Below are 19,445 nucleotides of genomic sequence, written 5' to 3'. Positions count from 1 at the left end.
AAAGCTTTAAAAGACCCCCAGTGACAATGATCAAAGTCAGCTTGAGATTCAGTCTGCATTAAAAATGGTTTCAAAAAGCTAGCTCCTGCCCCTAAGAGCCTCCTGAAGTTCAATCCCAGGTCTGGGGGAGGGAGGAGGGGAGGAGGATAAACCTGTGGGGACATGGATATGAAGTAGCAGGGTCACAATCAGAGAATCAGGCTTATGATCAAAATACTTTGGATATTGTCTCAAAAAAAATGGTTTCAAGAGTCTTCACCCTTGACACCATCACTTAAAAATATTTTGCTCTGTACTTTAAGGAAATCTTTGCCTGGTATCATTGCATGATATACAAATGAAGCAGCTCACAAGGAAATTTTCAATGAAAGGGCATATAAAGGTCACACCAAATTTGGGTATGAAAAGACATTATTATCAGCAGTCAATACTCCCTGATTCTGAATTTAAGAGCCACCAAATGGTTGGAAAAAAATGGCATGGCAAATGCACATTCAAGCCATTTAATAGGGATCTAAGGCAAGAACTGATGGCTCACACCTATAATATTAGCCTCCCAGGAGTTTGCGTTCCAGAGTGTTGGCTCCAAGCTGGTGTAGGTAGAAAAGTCCGTGAGATTCCATCTTCAAAATATTTAGCAAAATCAACTTTAATGAAACTAGTTTCAAACAAAGGATTTAAGAGAGTTGAGGCAGGGCAGGATATTTTACTATACAGAACAGAAAAACAATTCAGCAAGCACTGGTTTCTTAATTCTGTCCACTACAGAGGGTATAAATATCATATCTTCTGGATTCTAGCCAGTCAGCTTCATTTTGAAAATGCATCACTTTATTTCCCCAATAATGCAGCCACACATCATAGACCTGACACAGGACAGTCACATGATTTCTTCAGCAACTTTCAAGGTTTCCTGGAGTTTACAGCCAGAATCCTAATGTTTCAAATATTAAAACTTTCTCCACAGCCACAAGTTCCTTTGATGTTTGGGTTATTGAAGACAAACTCACTGGATAACTTGTCTTCAACATAGTCCATTTCTGTTCCTAAAAGTGTTAGTTGTGCTTTCTTTTCGATGAATACTCTGACTCCTTTGGAAAAGGAAAAGATGAGTCATAAAAAGCCTGAAGCCTCCGGAATTTGCCTATTCAAGGCATAAGTGAATTTACTAAATAATCAACAATTCAATCAAACAATTCAACTGAACGGGTTTCATCATTTGGGAGTAATTAGGCACCTAATTTTCTGTCAGCACCTTCTGTTCCTACAGTTGTCAAAATTGAGTATATTAATGCAGACAGTTTTACATAAGTAAATTCCCTAACAACTGTGCAAAACCACAATTTACCTTTCCCTCTTTCCCTATACTTCATTCATTTTTTTTTCAACTTGCAACATGAAGAAAATGTGTAGCTTCTCAATAATCGTTTTGTAAAGACAGAACCAGTAAGATTTATAGAAACTTTGTAGTGGACATTTTAATAAGACCATATAATAAACTATGGATACTACAGAATTATCCATACAATAATTTTAATAAGTTCCCATAAGTAGACTATATATCAGTAGACTATATATCATAGTTATAAGTTGAATAATAATATTATTATTATTTTATTTTTTGCTGGTAGTGGGGCTTGAACTATGGGCCTAGGTGCTGTCCCTCAGCTGAAGATCAGCTCAAGGCTAGCACTTTACCACTTGAGCCATGGTACCACTTCCAGTTTTCTTGGAGATAAGAGTCTCACGGATTTTCCTGCCCAGGCTGGCTTTGAACTGCGATCCTCAGATCTCAGCCTCCTCAGTAGCTAGGATTACAGGAGTGAGCCACTGATGCTGGGTGAATATATGATATTCTCTAGATAGTTTGACACCTGGGCAGATACAATCAAGTTTTTCTTCTAAGAAACTGGGCCTTAAATGGAGCATGTTCTCTCTGGTATGTGGTAGTTAGATCTAAAGCACAGTGGGATATGACAAATTATACAAAATTCTTGATACATACAGGGAAAGAGGAGAGAATCACAAAGGTGCAATACCCAAGTGCCTCTTCATATGTATATAAAATCATATACATACTGAAACAAACTCCAAAGATATGGAAACAAAGGATTTTTTTCTTTTTCTGAGGATTCTGTATTCTTTACCTTTTATACAGTATATTCACATGTGGGAGGGTAGTGGGAGGGCACAGAATCTGAGAAAAAAAGGGTGAATAAGTGCAGCAGTGAAGTGCACCGAACACTGATGAAAGTCAACTATACAACTTGTGGGTAGAGATGGGAGGGAAGGAATGGGAGAGAAAGGAACTGTACTTAATATTTGATGCATGTAAATGTAACCCCTCCCTTTTTTTTTTTTGGTCGGTTGTGGGGCTTGAACTCTGGGCCTGGGCACTGTACCTCAGCTCTTCAGCTCAAGGCTAATGCTCTACCACTTGAGCTATAGCGCCACTTCCGGTTTTCTGGTGGTTTATTGGAGCTAGAAGTCTTACGGTCTCTCCTGCCTGGGCTGGCTTTGAACTGCGATCCTCAGATCTCAGCCTCCTGAGTAGCTAGGATTACAGGCGTGAGCCACCAGTGCCCGGCTAATGTAACCCCTTTTTATACCACCTCTATAAGAACAATAAATTAAAGAAAAAAGAAATTGAGTCTTATGTAAATATAAACTATAAATAATTACAGGGTTTCTCTTTGGTAAGACAAAAAGGTCTATATTTTAAATTTGTCTTAAAAGTAACATGCTAAATATATTTTTGCATGTGTGTGTGTGTGTGAGTGTGAGTGTGTGTATCCATGAGCAAGCATGTGCCCCTATCCATCTTGGGGTTTGAACTCAGGGTATGGGAGCTATCCCTGAATCTTTTGCAAAAGGCTAGTGTTCTACCACTTGAGCCATAGCTCCACTTCCACATTTTTGGTAGTTAATTGAAGATACACGTTTCACAGACTTTCCTGCCTAGGCTGGCTTCGAACTAGGATCCTCAGATCTCAGCCTCCTGAGCAGCTAGGATTTCAGGCCTCAGCCACTGGTGCTGGCTGTTAAATATATCTTTACTTGTTAAGTCACTCTCATTCAACAATCTTACTTTAGAATTCATGACTTAATGTGAGTGTGCGTGGCTCATGCCTATTATTCTAGCTATTCAGGAGGCTGACATCTGAGGACCAAGGTTTGAAGCCAGCCCAGGCAGAAAAGTCCGTAAGACTCATCTCTAATTAACCAGCAAAACCCCAAAAGTAGAAATGTGGCTCAAGTGGTAGAGAAATAAATTCTTGTTACGTTTCTAGTGACAGTACTAGGGCTTAAACTCAGGGTTTTGTGCTCTTCACTTTTTCATTCAAGGCTAGCATTCTACCTCTGAAATTCAGAGGATGGTAGTTTCATAGCAGCCCAGATAAAAAAAAGTCTGTGAGACTCCAATTCCAAAATAACCAGCAAAAAGCTGGACTGGAGGCGTGTTGCTCAAGTGGTAAAACACCAGTCAAGCAAGCAAGCCTTGAGGCCCGGAGGCACACAAGAACTACCAAAACAAAAACAATCTAAATCCACTTTTTAGTTTCCCAGAGGAAGAATGCATGTATCCAAATGCACATGATTACTATGGAAAACACTAGTAACAACTAAGTTCTCCTCACACTGTAGCATTATTTAACTTGTCTTAAATCAGTATTACAAGATCACTGGGTACAGAGAGGGAAGTCAAACTCAATTTAGAAACAATGAATTAAGTAATTTAAAACAATTATTGTTTGTTGTCAAATAACTAAAAACTTTAGTAAAAATAAATTATTTAAATACATGAGTCGTTGGTATTGCCTATGTGATATATATGTAAAACTGCTGCTCCACACAAAATGGTTAGATTGTTTTTGAAATGTTATGATCATAAAACCTTTCTCAGATTGGGCACAGTGGTACCCACCTATAATCCCAGAAAGCTAAAACAGGAGAACTGCACATTGAGCTAGATAACAAGATCTTGCCACAAACCAACCAGCTTTTTAGACAAAATGATGACTTTTCAGAGTTGAAACAAATGAACAATTTATCTAATAACATCATTGTAGGAGAACAGCCACTTGAGAAAAGTGATTGCATTTGAGTTTTAAGGAGGCTCCTTCTCACTGTGTGACCTTGGGCAAACTATTTAACCTCTCCTTATCTCAGTTTATCAGAAAAAATGGATCACATGGTATCTACCCTCCCTTGATAGCTTCATATAAACCAGATAATATAGAAAAGTTCATTAAAAACCACCAGTCACATAGTAAGTACTATTGATGTAATTCCTACTTCTATTATCAGTCTCTCATTATGCACAAGGCTAAAATTTTCAGTAAAACTAAGTGCCCAGAACAAGTCTGTAAAAAACTCTCACCATCTTGAACAACCTCTTCATCAGAATCTCCTCTTGTCTTTGTATATTCTAGAGTATAAGAAAGGCCATTACAGCCTCTGGTTCGGACACCAACTTTCACACCTACCTGAAATAGAATTAAAAATATAAAGTTAGTAGTACAGATTAAACAGTTATACTAATAAAAACTTTGGTTATTTACCACTACTATTCATTCTCTTATAAGCTAAAAGAGAAACATTAAGACTTCCAGTTATAAATGTCCCTTTGGGAAGCATAAATGCAACAGGGAACAATCATCTTAAATATGTATGCAATCATTCACAAAGTGGCATCCAAAAAAACACAATGAAAATAATATGGAAACAATACAGAGGAAAAATCCTACATCATTAGTAGCTTCATAAAATAGCTTTATATTATTTTCCTTTTTTCCCCAATCCTAGTCACATAATCTAAATATTGTTTTTATTAAGACAAAAATATGCATCCTATACCTTTAATAATTATCACTTGCAAATAATGTCCATATCACACTCCACTGTATAATAATTACCTTTTTTCATGGCTTGAAAATAAAAACCAAGGCCTTGTACATAGTAGGCAAAGTGCTCTCCACTGAACTACAATCTCAACCATAACTTTCTTCATTATTAGATACCTACCAGTAAACACTTAAGTTGGAATTGACATGATTAGCATAAAAAACTTAAATTAAAAAAATCAAGCCTACCACCACCAGTGACCAAGATCTGAGGATACCAGTTTGAAGCTAGCTGAGGAGATAAAATCCAAGACTCATCTCCAATTATGAGCAAAAAGCTAAAAGTGGAGGTGTGGCTCAAGAGTACTGTGTAAGCCTTGGACAAAAAGAAAGGAAGAAAGGAAGGAAGGAAGGAAGGAAGGAAGGAAAGAAAGAAGGAAGGAAGAAAAAAAGAAAGAAAGAAAGAATCCAAGCAAGAGTGCAAGCCCCAGCATATGAAAAAACAAAAAAGAAAAGAAAAGCAATCACGTTTTTGTTACAGGAGTTTTCGGATACAAGGTTTCAATATTTAGATGTTACTGGCTTTGAAACCATGATCCTCCTGCTTCAGGCTCTCAAGTGCTAAGACTGCAAGTATGTGCCATCAGATCCAGCTACTTGCTTGAAAAGGAAAAGGTATCTGATAACAGAGGTATCTTTTGTAAATTTAGACTTCTCATTCTGTAAGATGTTATCTGGATAAATTCCTTAGGGTTCCCTAAGGTTCACACAGGTCTTCCTTGGCTTCTATGAAAAAGCTTTAATGCTAAGGCAGACTTATGTCATCAGTCAAAATCAAAGATAAAAAAGAATACAGATGTAAGATGTTTTAAAAGTGAACCTGGCATGTAGCTTAGCGGTAACTTGCTTAGTATATTTAAGGCCTGGGTTTAATTCCCAGCATCATAACCACCATCAGAATAAATGAATGAATGAATGAAGTCTTTTGATTTCATGCTTTAACTATTAATTACTTGAAGTGATTAAAAACATCCTAAGAACTACTAGCCATGCGCTATGATTAAGATAATACAAATACCCCTAACAACAGTTCCATATCCAGGAACAGATCTTGCATGAATACACTAAGTCATGTTTACGATCTGGCAAACAATGGGCATAGCACACCTACTCACTAAAGTAATAAGTTGTTGAATAATTGTGTCCCAGTAGTAAAGAAAAACAATCCAAACAAGTTCCAACCCAAGGAATGGTAAAAGGAATTAACCCATTCAATGGAATATACAAGTCTTCTTTATTTGGAATAAAATCAAAACGTAACTACAGCATATATGACAGATGTAAGAATAACAAATATCACTTAGACCAGTCTTTCCCACTCAGGGAGACATTTTTGGTTGTCACAATTTATGTATGTGCTATGGCCAGAAATGCTATGAAATATCCTATAGCTACCCAATGACACCAATCATGAGGAGGCTGAGAAATCCTGGGGTCACCATATCAAATGTACAGACTGTTCTCTGGAAGGACATTAGGAAGCTGTTTCTTAAAAGACAAATGACAACACAAAAAGTCTAAGGTTGAGAATAACTTTTTAAAAATTGAATACCCCTTTCTGTATTATTTGAATTTTTAAAAAATCTTGAGTTGGGGTAGGAGTATGCAAGCATAAGGCCTTGGGATCAATTCTAACACAACAAATGAAAGGAACCCTAATGAATGAAAATATAGTGTTAACCCAAAATAAACATATTGCCAAACAACTTTAAATATTTTTCTAACTATGAAATAGGCTTTACTTACATGTTCAGGCTTATCTTTAAGAAGCTGTTTTATCTTGTTTACTGCTGAAGGTGTCTGAAAAAGTAAATGTTTTCAGTTTAAAAACATGCAAGTGGCTCATACCTGAAATCCTATCTACTCAGGAGGCTGAGATCTGAGGATCATGGCTCAAAGCCAGCCTGGGCAGGAAAGTCTGAGAGACCCTTTTTTTTTTTTCTTTTTGTCGGTCGTAGTGCTTGGGCTTGGGTGCTGTCCCTGTGCTCTGCATGGCGAGCGCTCTACCGCTTGAGCCACAGTGCCACTTCCAGTTTTCTAGTGGTTTATTGGAGATAAGAGTCTCTCGGACTTTCCTGCCTGGGTTGGCTTTGAACCATGATCCTCAGATCTCAGCCTCCCGAGTAGCTAGGATTACAGGCGTGAGCCACCAGCGCCTGGCTGAGAGACTCTTATCTCCAATTAACCACCAGAAAACCAGAAGTGGTGCTGTGGCTAAAGTGGTAGAGCATTCACTTTTTGCTGAAGAACTCAGGAACAGTGCCCAGGCCCAGAGTTCAAGCCTCATGACCAACAAAAAAACAAAAAAACTTAAATTTTCAAAGCAACAGACTTATTAGTCTTTAAGATTATTCAAGGTTATTTTTAGGAAAATCATGTGACAAATTGGTTCCATTTTTGCCAGGGCAAACTAAGGGATTTTACACACAGATGAGTTCTATTTAATGAATAAAAACATTTCAATTTGTCAAAATATTTGCTACTGGCATCATTTTAATTGTGATGACCAGTCTAAGTTAGCTGTCTGTTACACTTTTTTTTTTTTTTTGTTAGTCCTGGGACTAGGGCTCTACCACTTGAGCCATACCTCTACTTCTCGGTTTTTGGTGGTTAATTTTGGAGAAGAGTCTCACTGATTTTGCTGCCTGGGCTGCCTTTGAACTGCAATCTTCAAACCTCAACCTCTTGAGTAGTCAGGATGACAAATGTGAGCCATTGATGCCCAAAGTTTTATTCTCTCATTGTATCATCACAAATTCATTTTTCCTGAGAATAAGCTATTTTATATATGTACTTATTGTGTGCTCAGTAACAAGCATACTGTCAGACATGGAAGGCTCACAAATAGATAATGAATGGATCAAGTATCTCAATGGAAAAGCCAACCTTCAGGTGTTTTTCCTGTTGTTTTCTAGATATAAACACGTATTTACTGTATTTTTCAATACCAGTCCCACTAAACCTTCAGATTCAGTGTGAATCAAACTAACATCTGTGAACAGAAGTCAATAAAACTAGTCAGTAACGGAAATAAAAGTGTTATTTCCTAGGAAGAATGCAGTTGAAAGGAGCCCAGTGCTCCTACCTGAGAGAAAAATGCCCCAGGATGTTCTGTAGAAGAAAACAGGCTGGGCCAGCCCTGGGTTATTCTATGATGTATAGAACTACAGCTTTAAGGATGTGCTGAGCTTTGACTGACTACTTTGTAAACCAATAATTTTAATCTAAGCCCCAAACAAGGAAATATCTGAGTAACTTTTGATGTAAACTCCCTCACCTGGTACACATGGACTAATCATCATACCATTTGGTAAGGATCAACATGTGACAAACTCAACTCTGTTACTAGGACTTCATACTCTGCTTGATGTGACCTATTCAAATTTCCATCTTGATCCAGAGTAAGCTCATATCTCTGTTCTGTAATTTCAATTGGCAGAATTTCAATTCATAATACATAGTGACTGTGTATTATGACACCATCTAGCTCTAACTGGTGAATTAACAGTTTTGAACTTGACAAAGCTTGTGAATTTGTTATTCAATAAATTCTGACATTAAAGACCAAGATAGTATATCCATTTATGTTTCTGCCATACCTCAAAAATGTGAGAAATAAGCATGTTCAAGAAACCTGTGTGTTCCTACCTCCTTGGGGAGCTTCTGGAAACAGGCTACTGGAGCCTTACTACAACACTTTCTAAGTATGCCCATAGGGCAATTACTTCAAGCAGCTTTTCTAATTCCTACTTCCTTACTGTGAAATAATGATAATCATCTTTCCCCCTCAGGATTCTTGTGAAGATTAAATACTCAAATTGAGGAAAAAGCATTTAGAATAGTGTCAGGCACTTCACTTAGCTATATCTCAAAGACAGAGTACATCAGAATGAAAAAAATGAACTTCCTAGTTTCTATTGACAATGCTGTGCTGGTCCTCCACTTTTTTGTATGAACATCACTGGCTTTTGAAATCCTGAAATTTGAATGTTATGACTTCTGATCTAGCAGTAAACTAGTCAGAACTTAGCCTGTTCTCAAGAAGCAGATCCCATAGCCCTAGAGTGTGTTCTCGCCTCTGTCTGGATAGAGGCTTGATGATCTTGACCAGATCATGTTTAAACACAGTGTGGACCCAACTTAGATGGGTCATAAAACTAACTGAATAGGTTAAAACAAGCATTAAAAAAAAAAAGGAAAATACTGCTGGGTGCCAGTGGCTCACATCTGTAATCATAGTTACACAGGTACAGTCTGCTGGGGAGTGTTTCATGAATAATCAATAACAACCAGGAATAAAGGTAGCAATCAAATGGAAGATAGCATTTTAATTTTTATTTGTAAATTTTCAGGGTATACTTTCTATGTGGATGCTGAAGAAATTAACCTACTGTCAAATAAAGATTTGACATGTTAAAAACGAAAAAGATACTCCCATAAAGAATACCACTGGAGGGCTGGGAAGGTGGCTCAGTGGTAGAGCGCTTGCCTTGCATGCCTGAGGCCCTGGGTTCGATTCCTCAGCACCACATAAGCAAAAAGAAAAAAGTCGGAAGTAGCACTGTGGCTCAAGTGGTAGAGCGCTAGCCTTGAGCTGAAGAGCTGAGGTACAGCGTCCAGACCCAGAGTTCCGGCCCCACGACCGGACCCAAAAAAAAAAAAAAAAAAAAAAAAAGAATACCACTGGAGGGCTGGGAAGGTGGCTCAGTGGTAGAGAGCTTGCCTTGCATGCCTGAGGCCCTGGGTTCGATTCCTCAGCACCACATAAGCAAAAAGAAAAAAAAGCCAGAAATGGCGCTGTGGCTCAAGTGGTAGAGAGCTACCCTTGAGCTGAAGAGCTGAGGTACAGCGCCCAGGCCCAGAGTTCAGGCCTCACGACCGGACCCTCCCCCCCCCCCCAAAAAAAAAATACCACTGGAATTAAAATCTGATGCATGTATAATCTTTGTTTAATGTGAGCAGGTCAAAAGAGTATGCTCTAAAGGAAACAAATGAGTTCTCTCCCTGTTTGGCCACATATTTTTATCTCCGAGCGATCTTTTAAATTACCCAGTTGGTTTTCCAAGATAATTTATTTTCTTCTTTGCTCAACTTCCAGTAGAAATCAAACAGCTAAGTGCCTGCAATTTCAACTACTTGAGAAAATGAGAAAGTTTAGCATGGCAACACAGTCACCATCTCAAATAAAATTTTGAGATGGAAACAGTTGAATACAGTAGATACAGGATACAAAGAAAGTTCCTTTATTCTCTCTCCCCAAAATCTCTCCAGAATTTGATGTACAATTAAAGATCCATCAACGTATGTGATTTAATCTAAGAATATAAGAATCTTAAATTTACTACATTATGACTTTTAATCTACTTGTAAGTCACCAAAACAGGTATAAAGTGAGAGAACATCCTTAAAACATCCTGACCTTTTTTTTTTTTTTTTTTTTTGGGGTCCGGTTGTGGGGCCTGAACTCTGGGCCTGGGCGCTGTCCCTGAGCTCTTCAGCTCAAGGCTAGTGCTCTACCACTTGAGCCACAGCGCCACTTCTGGCTTTTTTTCTTTTTGCTTATGTGGTGCTGAGGAATTGAACCCAGGGCCTCGGGGATGCAAGGCAAGCGCTCTACCACTGAGCCATCTTCCCAGCCCATATGAGAACTATTTTATAGTAACATATATTTACCCATTGCCAAGTGGTTTCTATTCCTTGTAGGATAAATTTTCATACTCAACATTACACTTCTTTAATTCTTCAATTCTATTTGTTGTTGTACAGGGAAAACAAACTTAAAATCCAAAGCTGATTCTATGACTTCTAAAATAACAAACATGTTTATATCTATGTATTTTGATTTAGTGATAAATTTGACATTTTAATGTTTAAGGATGGCAGGTAAATGCCAACGAATGAATAAGATATTGCTGGCATTATGGTGTCATAATGCTTTTGTATTTCCCTATTTCTATGTAAATATATATTAAATTTACATGTGTATATCTAAGTGTATATCTTACAACCTTTTTGTTTTTTTTGGTTGGTAGTGGGGCCTGAACTCTGGGACTGTCCCTGAGCTCGTCAGCTCAAGTCTATCACTCTACCACTTGAGCCACAGTACCACTTTTAACTTTTTCTGTTTATGTGGTACTGAAATTGAACCCAGGGCCTCATGCATGCAAGGCAATCACTCTACCAGTGAGCCACCTCCAGACCCTATATCGAACAACTTTTTAAGACTCCAATTAAAAGCCGGGCGCCAGTGGCTCATGCCTGTAATCCTAGCTACTCAGAAGGCAGAGATCTAGGGATCACGGTTCAAAGCCAGCCCGGGCAGGAAAAGTCTGTGAGACTCTTACCTCTAATAAACCACTCAGAAAACTGGAAGTGGCACTGTGCTCACGTGGTAGAACGTTAGCCTTGAGCTAAAGAGCTGAGGGAGAGCACCCAGGCCCAGAGTTCAAGCCCACGACCAACAAAAAAAGAAAAAAAAAGAAAAAGAAAAAAAAAGACTCCAATTAAAAAAAAACCTAAAACCTCATTTAATAATTTCTCATTTAATACATGACAATAAATATTTGCTATCTACAAGCTTCTAGGTGTCATTCTGATAACTCATAATTTAGGGATTAAAGATTAAATATTTGCACAGAATCAAAAGAATGAAAAGTTACCATTTACAATAAGTATACTTAAAATTTCACCAACAGGAAAAGCACTTAACCATTCTCTCTCAGGATACTATCCAAATTTTATTTTCTTGTGTTGAATCTAGCCTTGATCATATTAACCATGTTCCCAAAGTTTTGTGTAACAATTCCTAAACTCCCATTATGTAAAAATCTTAGTTCATTCCTATTACAAAGGACTTCTAGTCCTAGTCTAATTCAAAGTTCCTTATTAAACAGTTTTTTTTCTCAGCCTTTCTCAACCAGATTCTACTAGGAAATTAAACCTGAAGGAACTATTTCTATGGAATGAATCGTCTTCTCTCCAGGAGTCAAATGTCCACTGGTTGGGCACCATCCCTCCCTCACAGAACTTTGGTTGTGTTTTATGCAGTATGGGTAATCTCTAATCCTAAATTAGGCTTGAACCAATTCTATCTTGAAGAATGATGGACATAAAGGTGTCTTTCAGCTGAGCAGTATTTATTCTTCATGTTTTTAAACTGTATCTTACTCTGGGCAATACAAATTCAATTTGTCAGTTCCTGTATATTTGAGGAAATTGAGAGTGGCATCGTCCTCCTGATGCTTCTGGCAGGTGTCCAAGGGTACTCACATTGATGTAGTGGGTGGGAGCCTTGGAACATTCTATCAAGAAGCCATATCTTAAAGGTTTCATGGGCAGCCCATCAGTTGTCTAAACTGTTCCCCCAGTGGCAATTCAGAAAACTTCCTCAGATTATCTTAGGTTAAAACAAGATAATTTGGTGCTGACACCACCAAATTATGTTTTCATGTCTATATATCAAGTAGTATTTACCTTTTCTTATCAATTTTTATCTCTACTTTTGCTTGCTCATATCTGTCCTACTCATTAGGCCTATGATCAACCCACTGTTTGCATTTGATGAAACAAGTTGGGGTTAAAAAAATCTTTGCAGAACACTTGAGAACAAAGCACACAGTAATACTTGTCATGAGATGAGGGTACATGTCCTAAAATCAAGATGAATACTACCTTACCAACATAGACCACAGTGGAAAGTAGCACTTACATGCTTTTTCTCTCCCACTGGTGCCATGGAAAATCACAAGAAGAGTCTAGAGTCAGTCATAATACTAAGAAAGTTAATTCAGACAATAATCCCTTGCAGTGGAGCCGGGCAACATGGAACTTTTCTTGGAGGTGGACAATTGATTTTGTGATAATATGAAGCAGAAAGGAGTAAAGGCAAGAAGGACTATGTCTGAGAAAAAGAGGACGTGTTATTTATTCCTCCTAAGAGATGGCAACCTTTTTACTATAGTTATATCCTCCTGTAAGGTGAGAACCTTTTGAAACACAGAATGTCTGGTTTGAAAACTTTCTGTTGAAGTAGGAATAGAGAGGAACAGAATGACTCAAATTCTGAAAGCGCAGGTAATATGCCAAATAGAGATGGACACTAGAAAAGGGAACAAAACTGTCCCTGAACCCTTTGCTTTTTTTCTGAATCTATCATTGCCATTGGAGGAATTCTGAATCTTGAGTAATTTTTACTAAAACTAAAAATGCAACACAAAGTCTAAATTGTATTCGCTAGTTCTTAAGTTTTGGATACTTGTAGATTTCACGACATACCTTCCAGAGGTAATTATAGGCTTGCAAGCACAGTAAAGATATATGATATACAACAGAGATAACCTTGAGAGTCTAAATCATTGATCTATAAAAATGAATCTCTCACCTGACCATGACGTTCCTCTGTTTTGCTTCCACTAATGTTCTGGCAATTGATCTTCTTGTGATATTACATGGAAGAGGTGCCTTTATTTAACCATCAGATTCCCCAGTCTCTAGGCAAGTGCTTGCACAAAAACCATCGGATTCCTTAGTCTCTAAGCAAATGCTTAACTAAGAAAGGTGTGATCCTAAGCTTGCCTACTGTAGTGAAATGTAGTAGAACTACATAAAAGTGATCGAATTTATTGCTATTCAAGTGAATCCTCAGAAACGGGTAATTCTTTGATGTGAATTTCCCCTCGACTAATAAAAGATGACAGAGGACTAAGTATGCTCAAGAATTTTGTTTCTGGTCGGTTTGAGTTTGACCTTTCTCCCAGAAAACGCTGTGCCCTTGGCCTGAAGATCTTCATCCCCTGTCCTTTGCAAGACCCAGGTTGTACAAAGGGCACACATAGTGTTTTCAAAGGCCTGGACACTGAGGACACCGGAAGTAAGCCTGCGTGTGGCCTAGCGGGGTTCTCAGCTGGGAGAGGCTTCCAGAACGTTCACCCTCCCCACACAGCCCGGGGGTAGGACTTCTGGGGCATCGTCCTGCCATCCCCCCCAACCCTGCACCTCAGAACTCTGAGGAGACGTCAGGCCTCGGAGGCCTCGGCGCTGCCCTCCAGCTGACACCGCTTCCCCTCCCCCCGGGGGTGGGGTGCGCGGGGCCGCCGCGCAGGGCCTGTCGGGAATTGTAGTCCCGGGCGCCTGCTAGGCGGCTCCGCCCGGAGCTTGTTTACCAGTCGGAGAGGGACTGGGAAGTGGGGACGCGGCGGCTGCGGAACGAGCCCGTGTTTCCACGGGTTGGCGCCCCAGCCGCCGGTTCCCGGCCAGCGACCTATCCACAGTAGGGCAAGGGCCCATGTCACGGGCCCGGCCGCACTCCGTGTGCACTCACCAGAGTGAGGGCGGCTCGAGTGGGCTGCAGCTTCCTCTTGCTCACAGCACGAACAGTAGCCCGGACTAACGAGGCCGACATCTTCGCCGTCCCGCGGTCCCGGCGTCCCGGCACCTCGGGCCGAGCTCAGACCCTGCAGGCTCTCTCCATGGACACAGCAGGCGCACTGACGCCACAACCTCCTGCGCACGTACCCCATGCGCCGCCCCTTGCCGCCCATCCGCTGCCGCCATTGGGCGGGCCGCGTGAGTGACGCGCGGGCTCGGGCCTCCCTCCCAGCGGGGCGCGCAGTTGGCGGACCGTGCGCGGCGAGGCCCGTGGGTTCCGACCCCCGGCGGGCGCCGGAGCGGCGGAGGAAGCCGGGCCGTCACGGGCTGCCTCGCGGCCCGGAGGAAGACAGCTGAGGGCTAGCGATGGGCAACAAAACCCTGCCGGGCCGTCGTGCGGCCCCGTCGCCTGCTTCAGCGCTCCGATCAGCCAGCAGTGGCGGCCCATTGACTGGCATTCACTCCCGTTTGGGGTCCCGCTAGGGCGCTTCGGGGCGCGGCACCGCGAAGGGAGCTGCGGGATGGTGACTCGGAACGTCTCCGTTCCGGCAGCACTGCGAATCACCACATTTAATGAGTACGGACTGAGGTTGACACGGCCGTCACCTCGTCCTGGCTGCTCAGGGGCATAAGCTTTGCCTCTTAACATTCTTGAGCACCAGCGGGCTGTCTTCTATTAGAAATGCAGCCGTTAACACAGGGCAGGTGACATTCCTATGGAAAGGCTAGAAATGAAGGTTAAAATGGCAGAAAGGGCGCTGCAGAGCAGTGCTGAGTAGTATCTTTGCTCAGTGTTTTGTTATAGAATGAACTATTACGTAAAATAAAAGGCGGGGAGTGGGCTATAAGCATGTTTTAAATGAATGATACAGTGCTTGTGGCGGGAAATGTGAAGCCCTGGAGAGAAAAAGACAAAACAAAACCAAAAACACCAGAGACTGCTTTTTATTTAAACCCTTATACTTACATGTTACAACAGATGGCTGCCTAATTTTGGAAAATATATTATGCTGTTATGACGTTTAAACTCAGATCTCTTAGTTCACTGCAATAGATGCTATTTAAAAAAAAAATCTACTTTTAAATTCCCTGTGTCAGGATCCAATCTTTAATAGTCTTTCCTATGCTTAATTCACTTGGTTAGCTGTTTGGCCCATAAGCACTGAGTCACCATCTGTTAGCAAATCAGACTTAGGTACAGTCCTTTGAAAGTGACACAGGGCCTGTAAACAACTAGGTACTTGGGGGCAAGCTTTCATGTTTATCTCACCAGAACAGCTGTCCAGGGGTGCAGAAATGAGGTGGGTGTGGGAAACACTGAGCTTTGCAAGCTATAACCACTTTTAGGTCTCTACATACGTTCATTTAAAGTAAACAGTTAATGCCGTATCAAAAATGCTTCATAGTTCTGGAGGTTTCAAAACCTGCTTACTTAGGACAATCTCACTCCATCATTTTGACTCTGCAAGGGTACTGGTGATTTCCATTTGACAGGAAAATGGAACTGCCCAGTCAGGGGTCTTGCACTATAGCTGGCAAACTGGCATGGCCAGGCACTGCCAAAATATAGAGTCCTACTTTTGAAAAGTGTGCAGTGTTGTGGAATCACAGTTGACCAAACATGACTGACTTTGTTCAAAGAAACGGTTCTGAGCACTTTGAAGTTATATAGGTTGAGGAGCTGTGAAACTGTCTTTTCAACTTAACTGTAAATGTGTGTCTGTGTGTGAACCCCACTAACTGACTTGTTTAACCAGGATTTTATTGCACCTGGTAAACATGTGTTTTCTTTAAAATAGAAGCTACCTGTGAAGCAAAAATAGACTAGTTTTCTATAAAAGTATAAAAATTGTTTTTAAATTTTGACATTGCTGATACTGTCAATACTGGGCAAGAGATTTTGAAAGTGTAGAATATGTCTTAGAGACCGCTGTTTAAAATATGGACTTAATTTTGTAATTTTGTTTGTTCTTAACAGAACTGTGGTTGTGGGCACTTAATGGCACTTCTTAAGACAGCCTGCAGTATTTGTAAGATAGTTTCATTCACCCTGAGAACTGGAATCTGGAGGGAGTATATGCACCTGCACCCTAACTGCCCAGAGAAAGGCTGTGTCCAGGATCCCAGCAGACAAGGGCAACCTATTGTTTATGTCTGCTGGAAAACACTGCTTATTGTCTCACAGATCCTGTATGAGGAATCTGAAACCAGAAATCTGAAATTGTTGCATATACAGGTATGTGCAGAAGGCTAAGACAGGAGGATCACAAATTCAAGCTAAGCCAAAGCTACACATTGAGTTTTAGTCCAGCACAGGTTTCAAAGGTAGTCCCTACCTCAAAACAAAACAAAACAAAACAACCTACCAAACAAAAACAACCCTAAAACCACACTCACCAAACAAACAACCCCAATGCATTAAGCAAATCTACTACAGGAATCAGAAGAAAACGCAGATAACTGTAACATCCTAAAAAGGCAAGAAAGTACAGAAGATCCCCAATAAAGAAAATGTAGGTGTGTAAACTCAAAAGAATAAAAGCAAAAGGGTAAGTTTAAGAAAATTATTAATAAAATGACAACATTCACAAAAGAATTAGAAATACCAACACGATGGTGGCATTAAAAATCAAGCTAGTCATGTGCACATTAAATTTGTTTTTCTAGCACAATGAAAAGATGTGGGGTACTGAGGAAAAACAAAAATTATCACAAACTAAATCACACTTTCTTCAAATTTTAAAACAATGAGGAAGATTCACTTTTTTTTCATTTGCTAGACAGACATATTTCTAAATGGAGGCAATTTAGTTTCTTAGTTCTAGGGCTGAGTAAAAAATACAGAAACATTAAAACCTACAAAGGGGCTGGGAAGGTGGCTCAGTGGTAGAGTGCTTGCCTTGCATGCATGAGGCCCTGGTTTCAATTCCTCAGCACCACATAAGCAGAAAAAGCCAGAAGTGGCGCTGTGGCTCAAGTGGCAGCGTGCTTGCCTTGAGCAGAAGAGCTGAGGGACAGTGCCCAGGCCCAGAGTTCAAGCCCCATGACCAAACAAACAAACAAAAAAACCTACAAAGAAAAATCAGGCTTGTCTCCTAATTATCTTCTGCTACAATTCCAGAAGACAACAAAATAACTTTTCAAGGAAAGGGTGACCAGAATTATAAGTCTCATTACTTCCATGAGGGAGGCTCTGAAAAATGCCAGCAGCAGCTGAGGAAAGTCGCAGAGAATAGGGTCAGTCCATATTGTGCAATTCATGGTTTTGTGTTCAAACTGTGACAATCACTAATTTTATTTTTCAACATAACTTTCACAGGGAACACTTTGCATCCCTTCAATTGGTGTCTTTTCTACTTGCTTTCCTGGTGCCTGGCTGAGGCAGATTATAAAACAATATGGCTAATCACATGTCAAAGAGAACCTCCTATTAGACTAAGGATAAAATCTTCACTGTTCTAACCTTCTTCATTTATATTCCTAATAAAATTTAAGACTCTCATTACAAAGTAAATGTAGATAAAACTACTGGTTGAAAGTTTGATTTTATTTCAAAATGATAAATAAACCGAGGCATAGTTCTGATCATGTAGTATTTCAGAAAAGCTTGTGGAAGTTAAGAGAAACAGTTCCAAGAGGGCTCTAGTTAAGACCCAGAATGATACCAACCTAGTTATGATTGGCAGAGATGGCCTCTATTTTCATCAGAAGTTTTGAAAAGCTCTCCACCTTAATTTCTGAATATTATAAAAAGTAAAAAGCACTTTTTTATTCTATCATTTTTCTCTTGAAAATGCTTTTTACTGGCAAACAGGACTACTTATTTTCCTGACTTCATTTTTTTATGAGTATAGTAGAGTTCTATGTCAATTGACTTACAATTAGCAAGAGAAACATCCAGAGATGTCTCTGTGGCAGTGGGCCCCACTTAGGGTGCACAGAGATACACATTTGTGTTGCCACCATTTCTACAAAGAGAATAAAATCATTTACAGATCTTAAGTACAGCAGTAGCAGTTCACATATAGTTCATATGTTTCCATACAAGGATTCAGTAAACAACAATAAATATAACTTCCCCTCTTCAAAACAAAACAACAAAAAAAGGGATTCATAGGGGAAATAAAAGGTTGATTTACTTGGAATTTATCAGCACACCCTTTTTAGTATGCTTTGAAAAAATTTAAAACATTGTGAAGCTGTATTCATTGAATACTAGCCTGTAGTTACATTTTTTCTTTTAACTTGGCATAAGTACATACATCTTGGCTTTCTATTAAAATCTGTAAATCTCTGGGGATTGATGGTAGGTGAGATTATATTAAAATTTTTTTCCTCATTAACAATTTCATTAAATTAAAAAAAAATCCAACATTTCCCTTGAATGTTAAGTTGAAGCCTGATCTACGCTGCTAAGTCCTGTGAAATGAACCTAATTTTCCATGTGGATAGGGATGCCTGAGTGGCCATTTAGAGTGCTGCATTTTCCTTCCCTCATGATTCCTGCTGGGTCCTCTTCGCGGAGGCTTTTCCCTGAGTCATGTATTTACTGGAAAGGCTACCTAGAGGAGAAAATGAAACAAAACAAAACCCAATGTAAATGAAACAAGCCTTAGTCTATCAAAACAACCACAAAATTCCTTTATAATTATTTATAGAAACTTGCCACTCTAAAAATAGTCACTTGTTCTAAATAAAGTAGGAAGATTTTAAAAAGCACATTGTATATGATTAAACTATGCTTACTCATGCCTCTTTTTTTTTTTTTCTTTTTCTCTTTGTCGGTTGTGGGGCTTGAACTCTGGGCCTGGGCGCTGTCCCTCAGCTTTTCACCTTAAGGCGAGCGCTCTACTGCTTGAGCCACAGCGCCACTTCCGTTTTTTTGGTGGTTTATTGGAGATAAGAGTCTCACGGACTTTTCCTGCCCGGGCTGGCTATGAACCTCGATCCTCAGATCTTAGCCTCCTGAGTAGCTAGGATTACAGGCGTGAGCCACCAGTGTGCAGCTCTTACTTATGCCTTTCTAAATTCAGACAAGTTGCTAGAGTGATATTGTTCTAAATATATCTAAATGTTCACTATTACTACGTTGATGTGGAGGACTGAGGAACCTAACTTTGTTAAACCCTTCTTTGTATAGATCAGTGTCCTTATTTGCAACCTAGCAGACAGAAT

The 19,445-nt window shown here is 39.8% G+C and overlaps 2 protein-coding genes across 5 annotated transcripts in view; both read right to left on the bottom strand.

Moving 5' to 3' along the window:
• Positions 1-624: 624 nt before the first annotated feature.
• Isca1 (iron-sulfur cluster assembly 1) lies at positions 625-14,409 on the bottom strand. Its single transcript, XM_042686952.1, has 4 exons — positions 14,224-14,409; positions 6,651-6,704; positions 4,382-4,487; positions 625-1,091 (listed from the first exon to the last, which is right to left on the bottom strand). The coding sequence occupies exons 1-4, from the start codon at positions 14,302-14,304 to the stop codon at positions 943-945; spliced, it is 390 nt and encodes a 129-aa protein (XP_042542886.1). The 5' UTR covers positions 14,305-14,409; the 3' UTR covers positions 625-942.
• A 3,387-nt stretch (positions 14,410-17,796) lies between these two features.
• The window catches only part of Tut7 (terminal uridylyl transferase 7), a 71,740-nt gene continuing 70,091 nt past the window's right edge, over positions 17,797-19,445 (bottom strand). For all 4 annotated transcript variants that reach the window (XM_042687035.1, XM_042687038.1, XM_042687037.1 and 1 more), the window contains one exon: positions 17,797-18,832. In XM_042687035.1, coding sequence (XP_042542969.1) covers positions 18,765-18,832 — 68 coding nt within the window. In that variant the 3' untranslated portion in view covers positions 17,797-18,764. The remainder of the gene's footprint in view (positions 18,833-19,445) is intronic.

Source organism: Dipodomys spectabilis, unplaced genomic scaffold (assembly GCF_019054845.1).
Source record: "Dipodomys spectabilis isolate Male_0828 unplaced genomic scaffold, ASM1905484v1 ptg000098l, whole genome shotgun sequence".
Lineage (NCBI taxonomy): Eukaryota > Metazoa > Chordata > Mammalia > Rodentia > Heteromyidae > Dipodomys > Dipodomys spectabilis.
Note: the sequence above shows the minus strand (reverse complement) of the source record. Positions and strands in the feature narration are given on the sequence as shown.

Bases quoted from the DNA above. Each gene is read 5' to 3' on its own strand.
- Isca1 (XM_042686952.1), bottom strand. From the start codon at position 14,304: ATGTCGGCCTCGTTAGTCCGGGCTACTGTTCGTGCTGTGAGCAAGAGG. The intron at 6,705-14,223 runs GTGAGTGCACAC...TTACTTTTTCAG, and splicing joins CTCGAGCCGCCCTCACTCTG to ACACCTTCAGCAGTAAACAA. The intron at 1,092-4,381 runs GTGAGAGTTTTT...CCTTTTCCAAAG, and splicing joins TGAAGAGGTTGTTCAAGATG to GAGTCAGAGTATTCATCGAA.